The sequence below is a fragment of the Lottia gigantea genome (genome assembly GCF_000327385.1).
Source record: "Lottia gigantea unplaced genomic scaffold LOTGIsca_19, whole genome shotgun sequence".
Classification (NCBI taxonomy): Eukaryota; Metazoa; Mollusca; class Gastropoda; family Lottiidae; genus Lottia; species Lottia gigantea.
In genome coordinates this window covers 1,597,837-1,621,623 of record NW_008708358.1, presented here as the reverse complement: position 1 = coordinate 1,621,623, position 23,787 = coordinate 1,597,837, and the positions used below count along the sequence as shown (strand labels likewise).

Genomic DNA, 23,787 nt, shown 5'->3' with positions numbered 1-23,787 from the left:
ATCTGACCAAATTCAAAATATTACTCAATTACTGGAGTGTCTTTATATATGTCAGGTTTCTTATATTGGTGCAAAAGCTGTATATTTTAGATTTCTAGCGTTAGTTTACAGGTAATAATCTGCAATTATTGTTGATACTACAAATATTGTGTTGAGTGACATTTGTGGACATTTGACCTCTGACTGACCCTGCGTCGTTTGAGGTTGAATCATTTGGACACAACAGTCGAACTGCAAAGAGAACACAGGTGAAAACAGGTAAGTCTTTTGTTTTTAGGTTCTTAAAATACAATTTTGTTATTGTGTCTATAATACCATATGGTATATAATATTGCTTTTGGCACTGATTGCTCCATAACGTTCAAAGTACAAATTACGTGAAAAAAATCCATTCCATGGCATTTGTCTAGCAGTATATAGATCTTAAAATTCACGAAACTGGTCTTGCATCCAGATCCCATTAATTAACATGTTGAGGGACCTCAATGATACGTGGTCTTTTACGTTTAGAACCTCATCTATTCCATGGACAGCCTCCAGCCCACTTACAGTCTTGATAAACATTAAGAAAAATAACTCGATTCGCATGTGGCAATTTGAAATGCGTTTCTGGCAACGTATTGAAAATACTATAAGTAGGCATAATTGGATTTTAAAAGTAAAAAAATAAGGATTAAAATTGTTAAGAGAAGAAGGAGAAAACGTAGAAAAATATAAGAAGCCACTTGATCACGCAAAATTCTGCTTAATTTAGATAAATGCTTGTGGTTATCACGATTTTAAAAACAAAGTCACTGGCTGCTAGTATATAATATTTAGATATTGCATGGATGTAAAATCTATGATTAGAGTTATGAAGTTGTGTACTGATACTAAAGAAATTCAAAAGAGTTTTTATTAGCTTTTGCCTTAAAATATCGGAAACATATCAGAGACTATGCTCCATTCTTATTTCTAGTCTAAGTCTGTTTCCTTCAGCTTAAACATGGTGTTCTCCGTCATTTCAGACAAATTTCACAAAATTTTCACGTCATCTTCACAAATACCATTTAGCGCCTAGAGATTTTTGTGGTTAACGTTTTACTTACTATATTTCAGCACAACTACTTGGCCTAACATTACAAATATGGAAGAACTTCCTTCAAAGCAGCGACAATTTACACTAGATCTGGTATCTGAACACAGTAACGAAACGTCTTGTTGGATTGTCGTAAATGACATGGTTTATGACGTAACGTCATTTCTTGACAAGGTTCGTTTACAAAAATACATTTTGGAATCTTGAGAAAATATGTGCATCTTTTATGATTGATTCTCTTATAAGATGCATAAAGATAAGATGTACAACTCCAACTAATGTAATATTTATGCTTATATTGGTTACAGCATCCAGGAGGATCCGATGTTGTTTTGGAACATGCAGGAACAGATGCCACTGTAGCCTTTGAAGATAAAGGGCATTCCAAATATGGTGTGAAATTATTGGAAAAATATATAATTGGAGAACTTATAGAGGTAAGCTAAGTGCTTAAATCTTGTTGAAGGACAAAATGTTTTTGGCACATTTCCCCCTCCATATTTTCTTATTACGTTATTTATGGAAGGGTAACAGTGCCAAAACTGAATTGCTCAAGACTGACCAGTGATGTAACCCTTTATTATCACAAAGTGCATAAGCATGCTGACAACCTTCCAAAAATCTTTTTTTATTGTATTTTCCGAAATCCTACAATAATGCCTTTAAAAGATTGCCCTTTGAATTGCAGAAAGATCGAAGATTTAAAAAGATTTATAAAAAGGAACCATGATGTCAATGAAGGAAGAATGCCAAGAGTCTAGTTAAATACAAATGACAAAGGACAAGGTCCTAGAACTATCTGTGCAACCATTAGATCTGTAATCTTGTTTTGAAATAGGCAATTGCGATGGTTTCATGTTGATATACTGTGTTAGCTGCTGTGTTTATTTCTAAATGTGACTTTGTGGATTGATGATGATATTGAAGATTCAAAAACTAATAGTGACCTGCTCATAGCATATTATCAGAAATCTGACATATGCCAGTTGAAAGGGACGAAAGTCATCTAATGGCAATATCATTGGTTATGGAACTACATATCGTTTTCAGTGGCGGAGCCAGGTTTACATCCAAGGGAGAAATACCTGAGGTTGTCCAAATTTCTAACCTAGTTATGAGATTTTTGCACGAAAAACATGTCTTCAGGGCTGCGAGGAGGGGTGGGTAACCTCTGCCCCCCCCCTTTTGTTCCACCACTGATTGTTCTCATATTTGATATCAGATTCTGGTAACTATGTCAGGTGTGTTGTTTTTTATATAAAATTTCCGAAAAGATAACAATATTACAGGGGTCAAAGTGTGAAAATTGAACGTTTGAGGAATGAGTCTTATCTACATAGAATACTATACCAAACCACTCCTGAATATTATCAGTCACTAGGTCATAGAAGATAAGACACCATTCCAACTACAATGTATTGTGATTTTTTTATAAATGTCAGATCAGAAGACTATAAGCCTCTGATAGTAAGAGATAGGCAGAGAAAAAATAGTTAATTTATTCTACTTCAGTCTGTTGTCAAAAAGTTCAGAACTTACAATTTTTGAATCTAAGGAATCTGATTGGTCAATATTATCCCTGCTTATGACATTAAACAACCAGGTTCTAAGCCATTTTGTTTCCATCAAGCCTTGAGTTTTTTTTTGATATTCTGTATTTGGATTATTTTAACCCGGTGAAATGTCTAGTATATTTTGTATATTATTTTATCACACCAGTCAATGTCACTCATCATTTCTTTTCATTTTTATTTTCTATTGTTTTAACTCACTTTTGATTATTTTAACTTTTAAATCTGTTTAGTAGTAAAGTGTCAGAGGGTCATTTGGTGCTTTTATAATCAATATGAAATGTAGCTCACTATTACTAAATTCTGAGTAAGTGAAAATGGAGTCACCCACAGATTAACAAGAAACAAGATTACTTCATTTGTGGGGGATGCGCCCCATCAAGTGAGAATTAAGCCCCAGCGAAACCTTCTTCGGTTCAGCAGAGATTGATTCATTTACAGTGTTTTTGTACAAAATTAAAAATATTTTTGGCACCTCGAAATGGTCATAAATGAGTTCTCTGTGCCTTTAGTTCTCAAATTTTCTGAGTAAAATATCTGAGCCCCAGTACCAATACATTCCTGGTGATGGGGCTGCTTCATTCTGTGTTCTCTTACAGAAACACAGGAAATATTTATAACATTGGGGACTATTGAATTTTGCTTCTAGTCTTATTCTAGACACAGTGTGTTATAGCTTGGCATTGTGATGAAGGGAACGACCAAGTAATATAGAGTTAAGTTTGTGGCGTTAAGGTCATGTGACATCATTTGATAACAGCTGCTTCATCAGCCGCTCAAGTACATATCACAACATTATGTGGGTGGAAGAGTGGCAACTGGTGCTGAAAGGGTTAAATCAAAAGAAAACTTAAAAATAGTCTTTATCAAAATATTTAACAATAAAATTTAAAAAAAATTAACAATTATACAATATTACAGACATGAAAATCTCCTGCTGGATATTTGACCAATAAATGAAACATTTTGAAAATAAGGACAGTTTGACTTAGTCAATTTTTGAGCAATTACAACACTTGATTGGGTCTGCGAAATCCTTCAATTGTCAACTTCCTGTACAGGAAACATGGAGTGAATTTAGAGTATTACCCCTTCTTTCCTATGTATCATTTAATCGCAGACAAACCACAACTCAAATTATATATTTTTTTTAGCATCTAATCTGAGAAGAGACAATGAATATTTAGATGACTTTAAGCTTTTAATTGAGTAACAGAATTTTTAGATGATTATATTACTTTAAGCTTTTAATTGAGTAACAGAATTTTTAGATGATTATATTACTTTAAGCTTTTAAGCTTTGAATTGAGCAATTATTTAGATGACTAATGACTATATCCCAATTGGTCCCAGCTTTGCCCAACCCAGTTTAAAATTTCTTTTCATTGAGATCATAAATGCCTGGTGCTGTAAGCTCTGCTTGACAAGTGTGGCCCTTTCTCGGCAGAAACTCATAGCGTTTTCCCAGTGTTAAATTTTACTTTTCGTTTAATGAACAATGTTAAAACTGCTAAAATAGAACCAATGATATACATATAGATAACTGTGTTTTCTTCTGGCATAAAACATTGGTTGATTTCAAATTTTTCTGGGGTGATTGTAGCCTGAAAAAAATGGAGAATTTGTTAAAAAAAAGTTGAATATAGTTTTACCTCCACCTTTCTAATCCTCATCAAGCTAATGAAGACATGATTATTGTCAGGAGTAGCAAGAATGGCCTACTTACGATTGTAACTTACCATTAAAAATGTTGGATTATTTGTATTTCTCCAACTGAAAGACGACACTGTCCATTCTGGAATATTTTTTCGATGTACTGTATAACAACCATGGTGAGTGTGAGCTCCAACAACTAATCTAGGTTTCAACCAATTTAATAACTACAAAATATATATATACATGAATATCAATATCACATAGAACATAGCAAAATATATTTTAGGTTCTATCTTTTATCAAAGTGAATTTTTCTTGTGTATAAGGGAACTGATTGCATTGATTTGCATCCTTCCAAATATAAGTCTGAAGTTCTTACTATTCCACTTAGACTCAGCGATTTTACGACTGGCCTTCAGATATCATTAGCAGCTTTTGTGATAGTGACTTCATTAAATGCTTAAGCTTTATTGGAAATGGTGGATATGCAAGAACCACCATTGGAATGGTGCAAAGCACAACTAAAAGAGTCACCCATACACATAAAAAGCAAAGAAACCTTCTTTACAATCACAAGAATTCACTCTTGCTTAGTTTCCTCTGAAGAGCTCAACTTGAACAAAACTGGTTGGGCCGTACACACCAGTTCTTCTGTACAATAAAGACATAAAGATTCAGATTTTAAAGTCGAAAAGTGTAACAGATAGGTGAAATTGAGTTCTAGCAATAGCCAATCAAATATTTAAAACACTCTATCTGTTTTATATCTATAAATATGATCAATTGATCAACAATGAAATTCTCAGAATAAATTCAACTTACCAAATCTGATGCCTCCTTAGATAAACAATCTTGCTTCTCAAGAAATAATATATTTTTCTCTTTTTCTGGGGCTGAATCTTTTAAATTACATTTTTTATCAGAAGTTCTGTACAGTGGGAAATGCTGAAGAAAACCATGTAAAGGGAGATAACAAATTTTACTAATAAAAAGTATTTCATCCAACTATTCTCCATAATGTAGGAAAGGAGATATAACAGAGAGAGGTAATAAGCAGTGCACAAAAATGGACATTTTTACAGGACAGCAGTGAAAATTAACAGGACAGCAGTGAATATTAACAGGACAGCAGTGAATTTTAACCAATCAAAACCACTCTTTGAAGTGTAATAAGTGTATATGTAAGAAACAAAATATAAATGTCACCTGTAGAAGTATTGGTTGAACATATTTACTCTTTTTGTCCTTTTCACAATTACTATCATCTTTTTGACATTTTTTCTAAGAAAATAAAATGTGTACAGAAATAATCGTGAAACTTTGACAACTGCCAGTTTGCTTGAGCGAGATTGAATGGTGGTCATGGGTACGAGAAGTTACCAATGTATCGATAAATAACTAAATAACTGATTGCCGAACAATCTGTGATTAAAACTATGGCGAGCAAGTCATTGCGTTCTGGTTGGCCAAACCATTTGAGCTTTAAATGGAAGTCACCTGGAAGGGTTTGCCACCTGACCAATATTTAAGCGTGACTAAATTTCAAGTGACTGAGTCCCTGCCTAAACACGGACTTTTCATTATAATGAAGGTATTAAATCCTTGGTAACCAGCCTTGCACTGGAGTCAGTTAATAAGTTCATTGTAGAGAATAGATGAAGAGTAACCTGAGAGTTATCTAATTGGTTTTTAATCTGTTGTAGTTGTCTCCTGGCCTCCTGGCACATTGTACAGTAATCTCCTTCAAACGCCATACTATTAACAACCACAAACATATTGCCATGTTTTTCTATCAGCTTCACGCCAGTAGTATTAAATACTTTCTCAAACCTATCCTTTCTTTCCCTTGATATCCTGAAAATATATATATACATTATATAAACTTATATATAAACAAAAAACATTTTACAATCTTGTAAATCTCTCCAGAAGTAGGTAATTTCCTATCAAATTACTGAAATCCAGAGTCCCCACTCTGACCTTGGCCAGTGCTTCTATAAGAGAGTATCTCTTATCAAACCTTATACTCTACAGATTGATATCAGATGGTCACTGAACCAAAATTTCAAGAAAATAAAGAGTAATACACAAGGGATAAAACATGTCCCAGAGTGTTACGATATTTAAAACCTGAACCAATCCAGGACCATGATGGACTAGTAAATATGTTTTCAGGGCGTACAATAATGGAACAAGATTGCTTGAACTATTGTGGAAACATCTAAAATTGAAGCATTTAAAACTTGGTGTACAGTTTTCATTAAATGTTTGTCACAAGCAAGTCACTTATTTACATCACATCACATAACTCTTACTAAGTTCATATAATATAACACTTACAAGTTATCAAAGGGACAGATTCGCCATTTGTTGATTTGAGTCTTGAATATATATAGTCTTTAGAAGTACTAGAAATGTACAAAAATCGCATAATTCTGTCCAAAAATAGGTATTTCATTTTCTTTTTCTATATATGACAGAGTCAACTTTCAAACGTGGATAATTCTGAACACTAAAAATCAAATAGAACTAACTATTTTGCACAACACTTACTAGTTTTTCACTTCAGTCTGACTGAACTTTTCAAGAGAAGCATAAAAATAGCTTACATATAATGAAATCCCATATCATGATTACCAGCTACTAGATGTAGTTCTGTCTTACTGTGTACACTGAACATTTTATAAAATCTTTCCACATGGTATCTAAATTCTGATTCCAGACACCACTTCCCCTCATCTAATAAATCACCTACAAAACAACCATTTAACTAAATTAGAACATTTACAGTACCATTTCAATTTAATCTTTATTACTCAAAGCGATAATCGATGTAAACGAAGTATGTTCTCTTGTTGTGACCTTGGCCAGTGCTTCTGTAGGAGAGTATCTTCTATAACACCCAACACCAAAGCCATTGATGTTTCTGGGAATAATTACTGTAGGTGAGGGTGAGGTGGAACTGTCCATGGGGGAGGGGGGGCGTGTGGGAAAGGGCTTTCAAGCAATTCTTTCTCTATTGAACAGAAATGTGAAAGTACAGGCATCCAGTAGAAGGTCACTGACCAAACTTGTGTTTAGCTGTCTACTGTTTTGCCATGCGGTGATTCACCTATTGAGATTGTGTTTCAGTTGACAAAACTATATAAATGCTCTGGTGAAAGCAGAGCAGGATAAGAAGGGTCAAGTTCTCAACACTGATCCGTTGTTTCAAATTGTCTGAGGTAATATTAATCTGAACAAATAAATCACATTTCTAAAATGGAAAAATTGTATGCCGAAAGGCCATAAATAGTTATCTTACCCAGAACAAAAACCATGTCAGGTTTATGTAACGACATAGTGGTTTGGAATGCTCTCTGCATCTGCCATTCTCTGAAAAGATATGAGGATTAGATGAGAGCTCAAATAAAAATGCATTTTACTTTTTAACATTCAGCACAAACATTTGCTTTAACTTTGTGGATGGAACATAAATCTGATACCTGTTAGACTGAAAGGAATTGTTTCAGCGTTTTCTAAACCTTTTTTTTGTATATGGGACACTGAAAGCATCGATTTGCACCATTCCAATTTACCGCACATGTGTGTGGTTATCACAATTCTACCTAAACTAAGCTGACGTGTTTCACGTACACAAAAACCAGAGATACTTAAGAACCTGTGGAATAGTGACATCACAAAACATCCTGAATATTTACCTTCTTAATTTATCCCACCAGTGACCATTTCTAAATCCTAATAAATGGGTATCCCCTAACAACATTACTTTCAATGGTTTATCAGGTTTTTCCACAGACGGGTCTAATTGAGGCCAAGTGCACTGTAGTAATACCACGTAATAGTGAAAATATTCACAATATAGAAATAACGCAAGAAGACTGAAGAAAAATCTGACTATTCTATTGTTTTTAATGGAATCCAAGAAAATGTATGGCACAGTCATGTCTCTTTGGTTATTTGATTCATTTACACTATCCTGAAATATAAAGATATTGTGAATTTCATTTCATATCTATACTTGCCAAGAATGCAAGATAGGAAAAGGCTCAGAATTAACAAAAAAAGGGGTCACTGAAGTTGCACTTTCGCCCCGTCAAGCAATCGATGTGAAACTGACTTTGGATGCAAAAAGGTAATAATATGTGTCCTCAAAATTTTGTTGTTGCTGTGTTACAAAAATATCAGAGTAGTGTTTGTATTTAGTAGTGAGACGGTCAGTTTTCTACTTTCAATTTGTTTTGGTTTCATGGGTGTTCGCATAGGCTTGTAACTCATTGTAAGTATACACTGATATCTGACAGGTCTACAATCACAGAAGAATACATAACTGTATGTCTTACGAAATAAATGATTACTTCAGTTAGTCCATTTCTAGTAGTTTAAGCAGATTATGTTATCTTTAAATTCATATATTTTTCCTATAGATGGGGGCCGCCATGTTTCTCGCAAGATGCGATATATTTCGAGGTTGGATTATTCTATTTGTATGAAGGGGTTATTGAGATTTGACGTTTTAGTCCAAAGATATTTCAGATATCATCTTAGCTATTTCAACATAAAAATTTCCTTGAGATTACTATTTAATGAACTTTACTTATTTTTTTCTTCGTCCATGTCGCCAAATTTCACAGGCTTAAATATACATTGTCAATAATTATGCTTCTTCCCTTTCACCCCATCTTTGGAAAATAGACTGGCCTGATTCTCTACTTTCATTTTTACTTCAGTAGGCATTTAATCCTAAGCTAGACTTGAAGTAGTGATAATACTAAAAGTTAAAACATAGCCGGGAAGTTTATTCCTAACATTCTCAATTCGCCTGGAACTGAAAACATTTTTGATCAAATATTCAATCTAAGTAGCCAGCTGTTATTTACCACAGTGGCAAAATAAAGCTGCACAGCCAAAGTCACACACAATATTGAATAAGTCATTTGGAAATCAGTAAGAAAAGAGAATATCATTCATTTTCAATTTGAATATCCAAATATACTCAAAACACCAATAAAATTTTTAAAACTGATTTAGATTGTGAATTTAAATATGGGTTAAAATCTTAAACATGGGGAGGGAGGCCCTGGTGGATGTAGAAGTGAAGTACTTGCATGCTTGCTAGTGGGTTAGGGCTTCTATAATAAGGGCATTAGTCAAAACATTAGAAATCCAAAAAGAAAAGGCCAGTGCCATTGTCATGGCAAAATTTCCCTCACTGCATACTGCATGGTGATTCCTGTATTCGTGTAGGATGTAAAACTCCCATCACATTTCATATGACCAGAGGAGGGGGATGACTTGGGTTGTATATCAATAACATATAAGTTGCTTAATGGAAGAATAAAAATGATTATAGCTGTATCAATTATTTATTTTGTTTACCATCTTGATTACTAATCAATAAATGAATTAAATATATACTTGGTGGATAGGTTTGAAAGCTGACAACAAGCCACTTTTGGAATCATTTACCTATAGGAGGATTCCAACCCACAACACTTTATTACCTAGCAGGGAACAATCCAAATCATACCAATGCTAGCTGTCAGTCAAGTGTCTTAACCTCCTTTAGATCTGGAATATGTAAAGTATCCCACAAAAAATATTCAATACCCTTTTTCTCACTTTACAGTATATTTGATTATGGTATAGTTAATACAATGTGATTCAATTAGAACATCTGTTGACAATGTAAATATTGATATTCTATTCTCTCGTAGATAATGAGGTTTAAGCTTATTTTTATTATTCATTATTTTTATTGTTTATATCCTTCATCTGTTTATTTACAGAGACTTGTACGTGTTTGGAGGGACATACATAGCGTTTAGTTATATTCTGTTTTGCCGGTTTCAGTGTTTAATTGAAAGGTTTTCTAAACATTTTAAGTGTATAGGAGACAATGATGGCATCCATTTGTACCTTTTATGCTCTTTTTTTTACCTTAAATGACATCAATATTCCAAAAACTGCTAATAACATCATTCTAATGAGTCTTTGAGAAAGTGATGTCATAAAATACTTAGTTTTAATGGAATTGCAAGAGGCGTTAAAAAATGACAATTAAAATGTTGTCCCTCATACACATATGAAAAAGTTTAGAAAACCTCTTATAATATCAAAACAAAACCTGAATATTTTCCAGTATTGGTGTTGTTGAGATTGTTAATAAAATTAGTGAGCTTTAGAAGGAAACTAGAGTTACAAAGTGTAAGTATTAATAGATATATTAATAATTGTAATATATGAAGTAATTGTCTGCCATGTGGGACTTTCTTGGTTTTGTAAGGTTGCCAAATAGGAAGCACAGACATCAGACAGATGGAATTATGCAAACAGAAGCCATAAATGGCCCTGATAAACATAAGAATAAGGAGAAAACCACTTTACGACCCCCTTAAATTCCACTATTTGAACTTAACTGTATCAGCAAAATAAGCAAATTAAATGAACAAGTGTGACAATATTTATATTGCTCACTTATTTTGATTGATATTTTTTAGACATGGCTCAAGTTCATCAAAGAATGATTAAAAGATGTAACGAGCTTATGTTAATGATGATTAATTAACTCTAATTATGTCTGACAGAACATTATGTATGGTATATTTTCAGCAGTGTGTCTGGCAGTAGAGAAACTAGAGTATTGATATACCAACCTGAAGAGGGTCAACACGAGGGAATTATTGATTGAAGTCTGAGCTATCGGTTAATATCTACAGCTCTGGTCTAAAACTATTGGAATTTCAATCATTCTGCTACATGTAAGGAGCTCAGACATACCACTGTGAGTTTTATTCTGTAAATATTTTTACCTTGTGCTTGTTATTTTGGGGGATATTTTACTATTTTAGAATCTAGGAAGTGATTAATTTGAAATTACATGGAATAATTGATTTGGAAAGTCTAGGTTGTAAATATTGATTTAGAACTCTTGGAGTGTAGCATCTACACGTTATATATAACATTGTTTTTTTCACACTAGTCTCTCGAGTGTTAAACTTGGCTATTTGTTAATCATTGCCTTCACTCCATGTGTGAGATGGCATTTACAATCTACGTGATTCCACAATTGAGTTCCTAATTAGAATAATTACGAAGCAAAGCATCTTTGATTCCCATTTCTCAAATTGACTGGTTTCTGACTAGGATTTCTATGGTTTCTCTCCAAGTTAACTTTATGATTAAACGTGATATAGTTGTTTGTTTAGTGACTTTCTAATAAGAATTATGGAATACGGATATGGAAATCGTCGTTCGAGTCGCAGTAGTGACGATGAAGGCAAGTCACTCTCGTCTAGTCTTTCGGAAGGAACATCTAAATTTTTTAATTCCGTGATGTCAAAGAAAAATGGAATATTTAGTGATATTTCAAATAAAATTGAGACGACATTTAGCATGAAAAGTGGAGGGAGCAGTAGCGCTAGTAGTGGAAACACGAGTCCTGTGAATTCACCACCCATACCCTCTCAATGCACTCAGTCTCCTACCGCTCATAAATCACCACCTGTGCGTACTAATTCGGTTAACACCCCACCACCTCCCAGACCCCCACCTCCGACTAGGAGACCCTCTGAAAAATGTTTTCAAAAACGTCATCTTCCCCCTAGAAGCATGTCAGAGTCTGTAGGAAGACGCGAAAGCGCTGACCGAGGATCCATGGAGGATCCTATCACTGTTAACGGCATGAATGTCAGCTTTGATGAACCTCTTTATAACAAGAGGGAAGCTCCTGTAGGAAGAAGCTCCGATTCTGCTGAGGCTAGACACAGCAGAGAATCTTCGCGTAGGGTTGGTCCCACCGGTGGCAATAGTGCAGACAGCCGGGATAATTCTGCACAGAGACAAAAAGATAGATACACCAGACGCCAAAACAATTTGTCTTCTTCCTCGAATGAATCTGATAAACCGAACGAGCGTAGTGATGGTAAGCGTGCACCCAAATTGAAAACTGGACGTCGATCCAGCACTGTTGATGAAATGTTATTTGATAATTATGTTCCTCCAGATATTACTGACATACCAAGTGAACCTATTTCCGGAGATCTAATGTCGTTTGATCAATCAGAAGATCGGAAAGAAAATCGACGAAAAAAGACTTCTCCTCATCCAAGTCAAAGCAGTATTGACTCTAATGAAAGCAACAGATTGTACACCAACACAAGTATTGATTCTTCAGATGCTGAATATGGAGGAGTCCCAGTACATCGCTCAGGATCTCTCGGATCAGATAAATCCTGGAGCTCCAACTACAGCATCGATTCCCAACCAGATGAAGTGACTCTCGAATGCATGGAATTTATGAAATCTTTCGTGGATAAAGTCTTCAATACAAGGTAGGTGAAAAAATATCAGATTTTAAGTGTTACATGGCAAACTTTTGAGGACCGTCTGTAGCGCAGTTCGTAAGAGTGTTGAAATCAATATTACACAATTTCCTTGATCACGCAAGTCAATATTTATGTTTAATCATATTGCTTTTAGTTGTTTTTAATAATTAATGTGGTAAAAGAATATCTTGGACAATTAAGGAATGATACCAGTTTTAATTTGGGTTTAAGAAAAAAATTCCCAGACATTTTAACACCAGTTGTTCTGAGGAAAGTTTTTTTTAAATTAATTGTAATTATCAGTCTGAAATATGTTGTTCTCTTTGTACGTGACATTCTATACAGACAAAAGACAATTTTACACTTTTGTCTGGGGCAGACATGAAATTACACTTGATTGAATTATGGCTGAGAACAAAAAAAATATTAAAGTCTGCTTGAAAACAGAAAAAAGAACACAGTAAGCTTACCTAGTTTATTTCTGAAATGGCGTAAACAAAAGATTAAAATATGGAGTGTTTACATGGAAAAAGGGTTGAGGTGCTCAGAAGAGACAATAAATTAAGGTCCTTTCAGGCGCTACATACCATGGCATGCTTGTCTATATCAGCAACCAGGCCTTGATTGTTCGGAGGAGCAAGTAATATATCTGGAGGGGCTATGGTGTATGGTGTTTACTTGCAGTAATGAAATTGGTCAATTGTCAGAATTTTTTAGGGGGACCACAGAGCCCCTTTGCCCCCTCTAGCTACAGGCCTGATTAGCACATTGAAGAGTATATAAGCTAGATTCATTTATACTTTGTAAGTTTGCTGATATGCATTTGATATGTATAACACAATTAAGAGGATTATTGAAAGGTTTTCTTGCTATATTAAAATTTGTTTGTGCATCAAGAAATGATTGAGCAGACACAAAAATACATTGTCTAGTTGGCTTACAGTAAGATACATCGTCAAGGCTATGTTTTGTACCAGATATCATCCAGGGTATCGTAAATATATTATTACTATAACTAAGCTGGATTAATTATTCCATATTAACAAGGTTGGGATAGATTTTTGTCAGGGATAGTATTCTCGTTAGACATGCTATGCTAATTAGTGTGCTGATTTCTAATAAACAATTAATGTCTCTATCATAACTATTGATTCAGTTGACAGATATTCCAATAATGACTATAGGCAGATGGTTGGTGGGCAAACTAGGTAGATGTTAGTAGTCGTAGTAGTTGGTGGTTGAATTGGTTCAGTTGAACATCTGCACTGTTGTTGATAGTTGATAATTCATAAGATCTGAATGATTCGAATGACATAGTCTTCTTTATATTTCCAAACTCATTGTGATCATGGTAATTCTTGTTGATTGCTAGTCGAATGGTAGTCGTTGGTTTGGTTTGGTTTGGTTAGATAATCTTAAACTAAAGGCTAGTAGACATTTGCAGTGGTTTGCTTTAAAAAGGAAATGTATAACCTTTGACCTTGGGTTATGAAGGTCACCAATTGCAGTCAGTGTAGGTTGTTGATCACTTTGACGGAAGCCTGGTTTATTTCCATCAAGGTAATTGTATGTTGTTCAAGTAGGCGTCTGGAATTCACTTGTGTTTGACCTTCAGACACTCTTGTATAGCAGTAGTCATTCAGACACTCTCCAAGGGGAGATAATCGGTAAAGTATCATTGCCAGTTTCGATTCACCTCTATAGCCATGATCTATGAGATAATCACAAATTATACCCATTGACATTTGTACAAAAATACCATGTTTACAGTCCTCCAGTTCTGTACCCTGGAAAAGTGACCATAAGTTATTATGTTGAGGCTTTATAAATGGTATTAATGTGCATAATATTTCAGAAAAAGCCATTTTTTTGTCTTCTGCAGTTGACTCTTCATATTCTGTAAGCCTATTGATCTGAGAGAATTTCTCCAACAACCGTAGGCATGTATGATTATTGAGTTGAGTATATTTAATTTGCTTAATTAATTAATCTCAATCCTACTACAGTATTTTTACTACCCACGTCTTTTCTTCCGTATTTTAGTACTGAGATTGATTGAACAACATGATGGATCCCTGAGGGAATTTGAAAAGATTGGACCTATTGTGAGCTCAGTTCTTACAGGTTGATATTACCTTTGTTATTTGTTCCCAAGATACAAATGGCAAACAACTTCCTTGTGTTAAGGACACCTGATGCCATGTCTTCAGAGGAACATCTGCATCTTGTCAACACTTCATAAAATCTTGATTTGAATTCAACCATTTCATGTTTCTGTTTGATATTTTCTTCTCAATGATTAAAGAAAGGCCTAGAACTAAATTATGAAAAACAATCGTTTCAGATAAACTTCATAGTCCTTATGCATAACAATAACTGCATCTAGTCTTTGATGGATAACAAAACTTCAAATAATCTTTAACAAAACTTCAAATAATCTTTGGATAACAAAACTTCAAATAATCTTTGGATAACAAAACTTCATCTAATCTTTGGATAACGAAACTTCAAATAATCTTTGGATAACAAAACTTCATCTGATCTTTGATGGATAACAAAACTTCATATAATCTTTGATGGATAACAAAACTTCATCTGATCTTTGATGGATAACAAAACTTCATATAATCTTTGATGGATAACAAAACTTCATATAATCTTTGATGGATAACAAAAATTTTTCTAATCTATGATGGATAACAAAACTTCAATTAATCTTTGATGAATAACAAAACTTCATCTAATCTTTGATGGATAACAAAAATTTGTCTAATCTATGATGGATAACAAAACTTCATCTAATCTTTGATGGATAACAAAACTTCATCTAATTTTTGGATAACAAAACTTCATCTAATCTTTGATGGATAACAAAACTTCAACTAATATTTATTCTTTGATGGATAACAAAACAAAAATCTCAGAGAATCTTCATTGATATTAAGAATAACTACAGATAGTTCTCATAACAAATCTTGGCCTATCCTATCCTGAACACCTTGCAGTATGTATCAAGTAATATTATTTTCGTTTTAGCAATTGTAGAACAAAACAAAGTATGTATCAAGTAATATTATTTTCGTTTTAGCAATTGTAGAACAAAACAAAATTTATTAGAAGTCTAAAACAGTTGAAAGAAATATCTATTTCCAAGCAAAATTGATATTATAATCATAGAGAAGCAAATCAATAAATTAAGAAACAAAATTGGGAAAAAGAAGAAATTTAAGACTGATAGAATAGTAAGGTTGTGGTCTTCGTAATTTCCTTTTTCATGGCCGATGGAAGATTCTGTCTGTCAAAGAAAACATGTAATACTTGATAGTTAATCAATAACAGAATAACTCTTAATTTGAATATTACTAGCTTTGTATCAATATAAGAATTTTAGGTTGTAACATTGCAGTTAAGTTATGCTACGAAAGCAAAGGAATGTAGGGTTAAATCGTAAACAATTCAGGACACAATCAGTCTATGTCTTCTTTTTAGATAGCTGAAGCTTGATGGAAATGTGTGCTGCTAACAAAACTTTGAACATGTAACAATGTTTTAGTTTTCAACCGACAAATTCCTGAAAAATTAAGTGAGATAAAATACACATTTTAAGAAATACAATATTCAGATTAGAAAATAAACTTAATTTAAAATAATTGTTGTGAATGACCAATCAGATGACTGTCATTTGAGCTGCCCTGCCAGTCATATCATCAGGCAAATAGAGCCCTGCTGGCTAGAACACTAAAATCATCATTTTCAAGAACAAGGCTTTTGATGTTTAAATAAAGATGGTGTAAAAATAACAGAGCAGAGGAAGTGCCTGTACTAAATACCTATCAACTGATCAATATGTACTATAGAATCTAGAATAAACAAGTGAACCATTGATTTCTGATTTCGTCTGATTGCAGCCATCTTGTATTGACTGGAGGTCATTACTCTGAAAGATAGAGCCAACTAATTTCTGTGTACAGTGTATTCTGTGAATTGCAGACATCTGAATATTATGCAGCTTGTCACTGACTGAACTATCTCCTTAGCTGATTCTAAAGCCCATCACATACCTAATTACCAGACAATGTACTTCCTGCCATGTCATTCTAATTTCTTTTTAAATCTCCATTTATGTCCTCTTGGAGTCTGTTGGAATTATTTTCAGAACTAAGCCATTCTGTAATTACAATAATGCTAAGTGCATGTAGATTGCTGCCATATTTTAGTTAGATACTGATATTTTTCTGTGTTTATCAGTCAGGTATTTGATTTCAGTTCTGTTTGGTTTGAAATGTCCTCAAGTTCATTTTTGATATTACAACACCTTTGTTTAAGATTTTGGCCATGGTGGCTCTGTTACTACCTGGCAGAGGTTGTCAGATTTTTCAACCTGGTTTCCCCCTGTCAGTGATGCAGGTCGTGAGGGCTGATAAATTTCCCTCATTGCACCCTGCATGGTGTAGCTCGTCTTCATTAGCCCACATGCTACAGAAAACTAGGACGTAAAACTCCATTCATTTCATTTTTTGAGACACACAAGAAAAACATTCTTACTTCATTGACATCTCTTAAAGTGAAGCAAAAAGCATTTAGATTGGGTGACATTGAGTGCAGTTAATTTCCATTGAATTTATCTCTAGTTTACAGAAGGCTGTAATTCTAACCTAGATGTATTTGTTATTTCCTTATAACCATTGATTTACCAAGCCAGTGTTTAATAATGTCTATAGAACTTCCTCTCTTTTCTAATCTCTATTCAAATTTTCATTCCAATAGAAAAAGTTGACGGAATGGTTTCCACAAATTCTGGAACTGATCCAAAACAGTTCAATGGCACAACTGACCCACATGTCATGGAAGAGTGTCTCAGGTTGGACCATGCCAATTGGCAGTCCAAATTAACCTTTGTTTGATGTCCAATTAGAGTTTTACTTCCTACTTTACTGCTCATGGTAGACCCAATGAAGATGAACAATACTGAGAAATAAGGCATCTTCAACTATGTGAACTCTCCAAAAGTGAGATCAAATTTGTAAAGTAAGTTTCATTATGGTAATGATTGACCATTAAGGTAATGGTGCATAGCTCATAGTTGACAATCATTGATTTGCTTTCAACTGTGCCACATTTTACCCTTTTTTTTATATAGAATATTTTGATGTAAAGAAGCCAACAAAAATGGCCTTACCTGGTTCCTCACCAGTGATAAACATATTAAATTCCTTGTAGGGCATAAGGACATAGGAATATCTTGATAGCTTTGTAAAGATACTAACTTTTGTCATGATGAAAATTCTTAAAAACTAGCAACCAACAACTGATCTGAATGAACTTGGAATGAAAAAAGCTACATTAGATGTCTGGTCCTGTGGTTAGCAAAATCACATTCATTAACCAGGTCTGAGGAACTTAGTAGAGTGATATCTGTCCAACTAGATGTAAATGTGCTTCCTCCATTCCAGCCTGTTATATCAGTTTATCTTTATCGCATTCTGTACTTAAATCTAAAATCATTTTTTTATCATATTAATCTCTGAAGTCTGATGTTTCTCAATTCCATTATCCACATTATATGGTAATGAGCCCACTCATGTGGAAACTCTATTTTTATCTTAATTCTCATTTTAACCTGCCATTACTGTCTATGTCAATCTGTAAACCATCATGGTTGTTGATTCAGCTTATTTGCCAGTCATGTATGGTTCAAACCCCAAATGATTGGATATCATAATGCTTTTTGTGACTTTTTTATGGACACATTTATGACCAATCTTGGTGAGAAGACGATGAGAGCTAGCATGACTATGTACTATGTTATCACTTGAACACTTGGGGTGTTGAAAAAGCAGCATTTCTCAGTTAAGTCTGGCTGTAGCTCTTTGGAACATTCAAGAACAAGACCATTTTGACCACTTAGATACAATGTATTCAGATTACCTCAAACAACCTCTATTAGTACTTCTATAAAATCCAATACCCCCTTTAACACAATCCACCAAGATCTGTCTTTCACTCATTTTAGGGTGTTTAATGCCCCCATATTTCAACACACATCATTAGGGTTTATGATTGTATTTATCACATAGCTATATCAGAGAGAAAAATGTGTTACCAAGCATTTGAGCTGATAGCTGGTCATGTCCTGAAAATGCAGCCAAATCAACAGCTTTGGCTTGTATCATTCACAAAATATGTGGTTTTCTAGTTGGTATCTGGATTTGCTCCTTTAAGATTTAGAATGTGGTTTATCAGCTGATATTTGAGTTTGGTCCTATAAGAATATGAGCATGTGGTTTTCCAGTTGATATCTATGTTTGCTCCTTTAAACCTAAGAACATGTGTTTTTCCAGTTGATATCTATGTTTGCTCCTTTAAGATTAAGAACATGTGGTTTTCAGTTAATATCTTGGTTTGCTCATTTAAGATTATGACCTGCAATTACTAGGTGATATCTGGGTTTGCTCCTTTAAGAATATGAACATGTGGTTTTCCAGTTGATATCTGGTTTGTACCTTTAAACCTAAGAACATGTGTTTTTTCAGCTTATATCTGGTTTGCTCCCTTAAGACTGTGAACATGTGGTTTTCCGGCTGATTGCATTTAATCAAAAATAATCCAAGATTTGAAAGTGTGGATTATTTTTTTCTCTTTTTAATTTCCGTATATTCTATGAATCATTGATTTTCCAGAATGGCTCTAGATGAATAATTAATGTTATTTATTGCTTTTTTTCCAGTGATGATGTCACACAAACAGAAAAAGCTAAATTTGGAGAATTGTGCCAGGTAAGCATTGTTTTAATATTGTAAGTAGACTGCTTCATCAAACCGGGGTACAAATAGGGGCAGACTATATATATATATAATATTAATATAAGACTATTATAATATATAATATGAATTATTATAGTTATAAGTTAATGACTCTTATTAGACAGTATTTATGTTGTCAGTTGTGATAAATGATGAGAAATGATAATAAATGATATAACAAATAATCCTACACGTTTACCCATTCTGACAAATTATCTCAAACTACCTCCTGCAACCATTTTGACATAAATAACCAATTTTATTCAATAATTGACAGCCAAATGAGATTAATTTTTAGAAAATGTCTGAGATGTCTCCTTCAATTTACTATTTTAAACTAAAATGTTATGACATCTATGTTGAAATGTTTTAAAAAAAATGCCAGGAAAGAAATTAAAAGAATAGGTTTGATAGAGGTTGGTAAATAAAACGGAGGAAAAATATTTAGTTATTGAAGCCAAAAATAGGCAAAATTTGTCAAGAAAGAAAAGTAAAAGATGAAGAAGTAAATCCAATGCGGGAAAATCTATCTAGAAATGTTGAAATTGAAACTAGTAGATGAAAAAAGAGTGAAACTGTTAACGCATGTGTTTATTTGAAATGTTAAAATTAAGTAATAATGACGGTATAATGAAATTTAACAGTTTAAGGAAATGTCACAAGCTTTTTAGAATTAAAAGTTTTCAGTTTGAAGAGTCTGGCGATTTGATCTCAGTAGAACTTTAATTCCTTAGCAACCATCTTCACAATATCAAGCTATTATAAACTTCATACTTATACCTTGACTGCAATAGCCACTATTTATGTATCACAGAATGATTGGATTATGTGCCAGTGAATACAGCCACACAGATCTCTTGAAAGAAAGGCTGTAAACATTGTGGCTTTGTGTTCACAGACTTTCTGTCCAGGCCTCTGATTAGCTGTATTTGGTAGCATACAGTCCAATTTAATTTCTTCATTAACTAACTTCTGTGATACAAGAAAGTTGGCTCTGCAGTCAAGTTATAAGCATGACGTAATAGCTTGATATAAGGTAGCAACAATCTTGTTTGTTTATGATACTGTACTGGAAAGTGACAGGTTAATTAAATGTCATATTTGTCTATTACAGTATTCCCCAGGAAGATTATGGTTTGCTAGATACGTGAATTCACAGGTAAGTTATCTCTAAACAATATGATCAACACATAGGTTGGACTGATGCTAATGACCATCCAACTCAGTTAAAGGACCAAGACGGAACTCTATGACTCTGATTATTAACTTTTGAATATATCTCTCCACCTCTTATCTGCCATCCTCTAAAAGACATCTTTACTAATGACTCTACCAACTTCTAATTTTCACAAAAAAAATAACTGGTGCACTGTCATATAAATCAGCATTTTTAGGTGAGACTTTATCAATGCATGGTAACACCACATTTGTTCCCTATGATACCAGTAGCAACCAGGAGACAGGCATCAACTAGACATGACTACCAACCTGTCCATAAGCTTAAAGGAATTCCAACCACAGAGACAATGTAAGAATTTTTCTGGTAATCTTATAAATGAACATTACATGTCCCCCAACCCCCTCTGCTAGACTATCATTTAAAGGAATTGAAACCATGAAGGCCATATAAAAAGTGATAGAAGTGGAAACGACAGACTTCAGCTAGACACGTCTGATTAGATCAGACAAACTGTCAATATCCTCTGAAACCAAGACTAACTGGTGGTAATTTAATCAAATCTTGATGGCACTAAATCCATCCTGAGTAACCTACTATTATAGATTTACAAGACAGTCTTCATAATAGCTCCCAGCAATGTCAGAGACAGTTATTCTTAAAACTTAGCAAGACTAACTTTATAATATCTTCCGGCAATATCCCAGCGATTTTAAGCTAGATCTGACATGCTTAGCTAACACAGCCAAATGGACATTCAGCTATAAGAGAGATAATATTCTGTATCAGAAAAAGTATTAGTCATTCTCTAGCCACCACACTCAGCAAATATTGAAACAATCTTGTTGAAATATTTATCTACAGTGAGGAAGACTCTGAAATATAGAATTTATAGAGGGCTTAGACAGACATGACCGGCTAATGTAACCAAATGGACATTTAGCTGTGAAACTGAGAGAATATTCTGTACAATCAGAGACAGTGTTAGCCCTGTTCTAGCAACCCATACTCAGCGAATATAAAAAGAATCTTGTCAAAATATTGATTTACAGTAATTTTTAGGGGTTAAGCTAGACATGATTGTCAATTACAACCCTGCTCTCAACCTACGCAAGAACTCTGATATAGCTGTGGCCTATGTGCGCAATCTAAAGCAGTATTAGTCATGTTCTAGCCACCCATCCTGGGTGAAAATTGAAGGATTCTATTCAGAATATTGATTTACATTAAGAATAAGACTGAAGCTAGTTTTGGTCGGGTATTATTTCATTGTAAATCATTCTCTGGGAGTTTTCAATCGAAAAATCAATTCTCTTACGCCTTCAACCTATTTATTGATGGAGAGAATCTATTTATAGCATCAGTCGGTGCCGGTTATTTAAATACCAGTATTGGTAGTCTTCCTGCTAATCAGAGACCTCAGTTCTCCAACAGCTCAAACTCCACCCCCAGGGTTTGTAACAAGGTACATCCCAAAACCACATTAAGATATTAACAGGAAATGATTCAATTGTTTTAAATTCCAGTTTTAATCATGTTTCTGATAATCAGAGACCTCAGTTCTCAAACAGGAGTTGAGTTACCCTGCCCTAGGTTTAATTTTGATTTGTATGTTCATCTTTTGCTAAATGTCCTGAAAGCCAATGAAGTTCTTGATCAGAAGAATTTCAATTGATTTAAATACCAGTATTGGCAGAATTCATGCTGATCAAGGACCTTTATTTCTCAATCTAGGGTTCAATAATACTTGAAGTGTATGAAAGATGTATCATTGGACTTAAAAATTCAGAGCTATTCATTTGACCCAAAGGACTTAAAATTGGTTAAGCTTGTGATGTTTTTTTTAGGATGAATTAAAAGCCAACATGATATCAATTTTCAAAAACACATCTATGGTCTCAAATAGTCTCTTCTAGACACCTGATACCACTTTTCACTAATTCATGATTGATATACTTCCTTATGTCAAAAGCCCATATTAGATGCTACCAATGTTTCGCCAATATGTTGTTTGGATTATGGGTTTAGTTCTGTGGTTTGGATTGTTAGTACTTGGTTTATTTATAATATTTCTGTGCCGTAATGGAGTTAAATCATAAAGCACCTGACAACAACAGATAACTAACTATCCATACAGCTAACAACTGAGCTGTTGATCTTGTTGCCATATCCCAAGAGTAATCATCTAACTTTCTCAGTCTGTATTTTATAGTATAAGACTATGTTAGATGTCAAGACTAGGTATAAATATTTTATTATTAAGAAGAATATCTTACATTGATTGTTGATGATTTACAGACAGTTAAGATGGAGTTAAAATGTTTTCTGTTCTCTGAGGGGATGAAATCTGGCACCATCAAGATCATGGTAGCTGCATAGTTTATCGATGCTTTTTCTTTTGCTCTCTGTATAAATGCTTATTTCCTGACTATGAGTTAGTGTGTTTGTGAATGGCTAGTGTGTTGTTTTATGAAAGTTGCTGAAGTCGAAGTCGCATGGCTAGTGATTTTGCAAATGTGAGATTTGTCCACAACCTAGCAATTTTGACCACAAAAAAATGGTCATCCGTTTTAGATGAATGGTGTTGCAGGTTGTCTGGCATTTAATCCATTTCCAAGAAATTCTGGTTCAAAATCTTAATCTCTGTACAAATATGTCAGCTGCATACATTCTCTGACCTCTTTATCAAGTTGTTTTCCTTCTGGAAGAAAGATTTCTTTCCATTTCACCTCTCATCTCTGGTAAGTCTGTCATTAGCTGACATGTACAAGATGAGATAGATAAGAATAAATGAAGGCTGTTGGTTTCTATGAGAACATAAAGGGCACCTGCCAATACAAAATTCTGTACAGAGATAAGAAATCTTAAACTTGTATTTATTGTAAATGGAACAAAGTAAATGCCAAGAGGTTCCACATTTAGATTAAAAATGTCTCGAAAGTTTTTTTTATTTTATTTATTCTTATGAAATATTTTGAAGAGAATAATTTGTCTGATAAGATATTAGACTTCGAGATAATGTGAAAACAAATTGCTTTTGAGGATTAAAATCACAAAGGGAAACTAAGAAAGTAAGCATTGTAAATGAAATGAAATGAATGGAGTTTTACGTCCTACTTTTCTGCACCATGTGGGCTAATGAAGACGGGCAACGCCATTCAGGGTACGATGAGGG

The 23,787-nt window shown here is 33.9% G+C and overlaps 3 protein-coding genes across 3 annotated transcripts; 2 read left to right on the top strand and 1 right to left on the bottom strand.

The window, feature by feature from the left end:
• Window positions 1-1,126: 1,126 nt before the first annotated feature.
• On the top strand, window positions 1,127-1,524 carry LOTGIDRAFT_114342 (hypothetical protein; the record flags this gene model as incomplete). Its single annotated transcript, XM_009052763.1, has 2 exons — window positions 1,127-1,252; window positions 1,387-1,524. 2 exons carry the CDS (start codon window positions 1,127-1,129, stop codon window positions 1,522-1,524), a joined length of 264 nt encoding a protein of 87 aa, XP_009051011.1.
• A 1,970-nt stretch (window positions 1,525-3,494) lies between these two features.
• LOTGIDRAFT_213926 (hypothetical protein) lies at window positions 3,495-8,251 on the bottom strand (the record flags this gene model as incomplete). The annotated part of the gene is made up of 9 exons (XM_009052762.1): window positions 3,495-3,854; window positions 3,955-4,253; window positions 4,389-4,529; window positions 5,128-5,250; window positions 5,512-5,586; window positions 5,973-6,159; window positions 6,915-7,056; window positions 7,610-7,680; window positions 8,007-8,251. 8 exons carry the CDS (start codon window positions 8,249-8,251, stop codon window positions 4,101-4,103), a joined length of 1,137 nt encoding a protein of 378 aa, XP_009051010.1. The 3' UTR covers window positions 3,495-3,854; window positions 3,955-4,100.
• A 3,281-nt stretch (window positions 8,252-11,532) lies between these two features.
• LOTGIDRAFT_159107 (hypothetical protein) lies at window positions 11,533-22,991 on the top strand (the record flags this gene model as incomplete). The annotated part of the gene is made up of 4 exons (XM_009052761.1): window positions 11,533-12,638; window positions 19,360-19,408; window positions 20,550-20,594; window positions 22,911-22,991. The coding sequence occupies 4 exons, from the start codon at window positions 11,533-11,535 to the stop codon at window positions 22,989-22,991; spliced, it is 1,281 nt and encodes a 426-aa protein (XP_009051009.1).
• Between the last annotated feature and the right edge of the window lie 796 nt (window positions 22,992-23,787).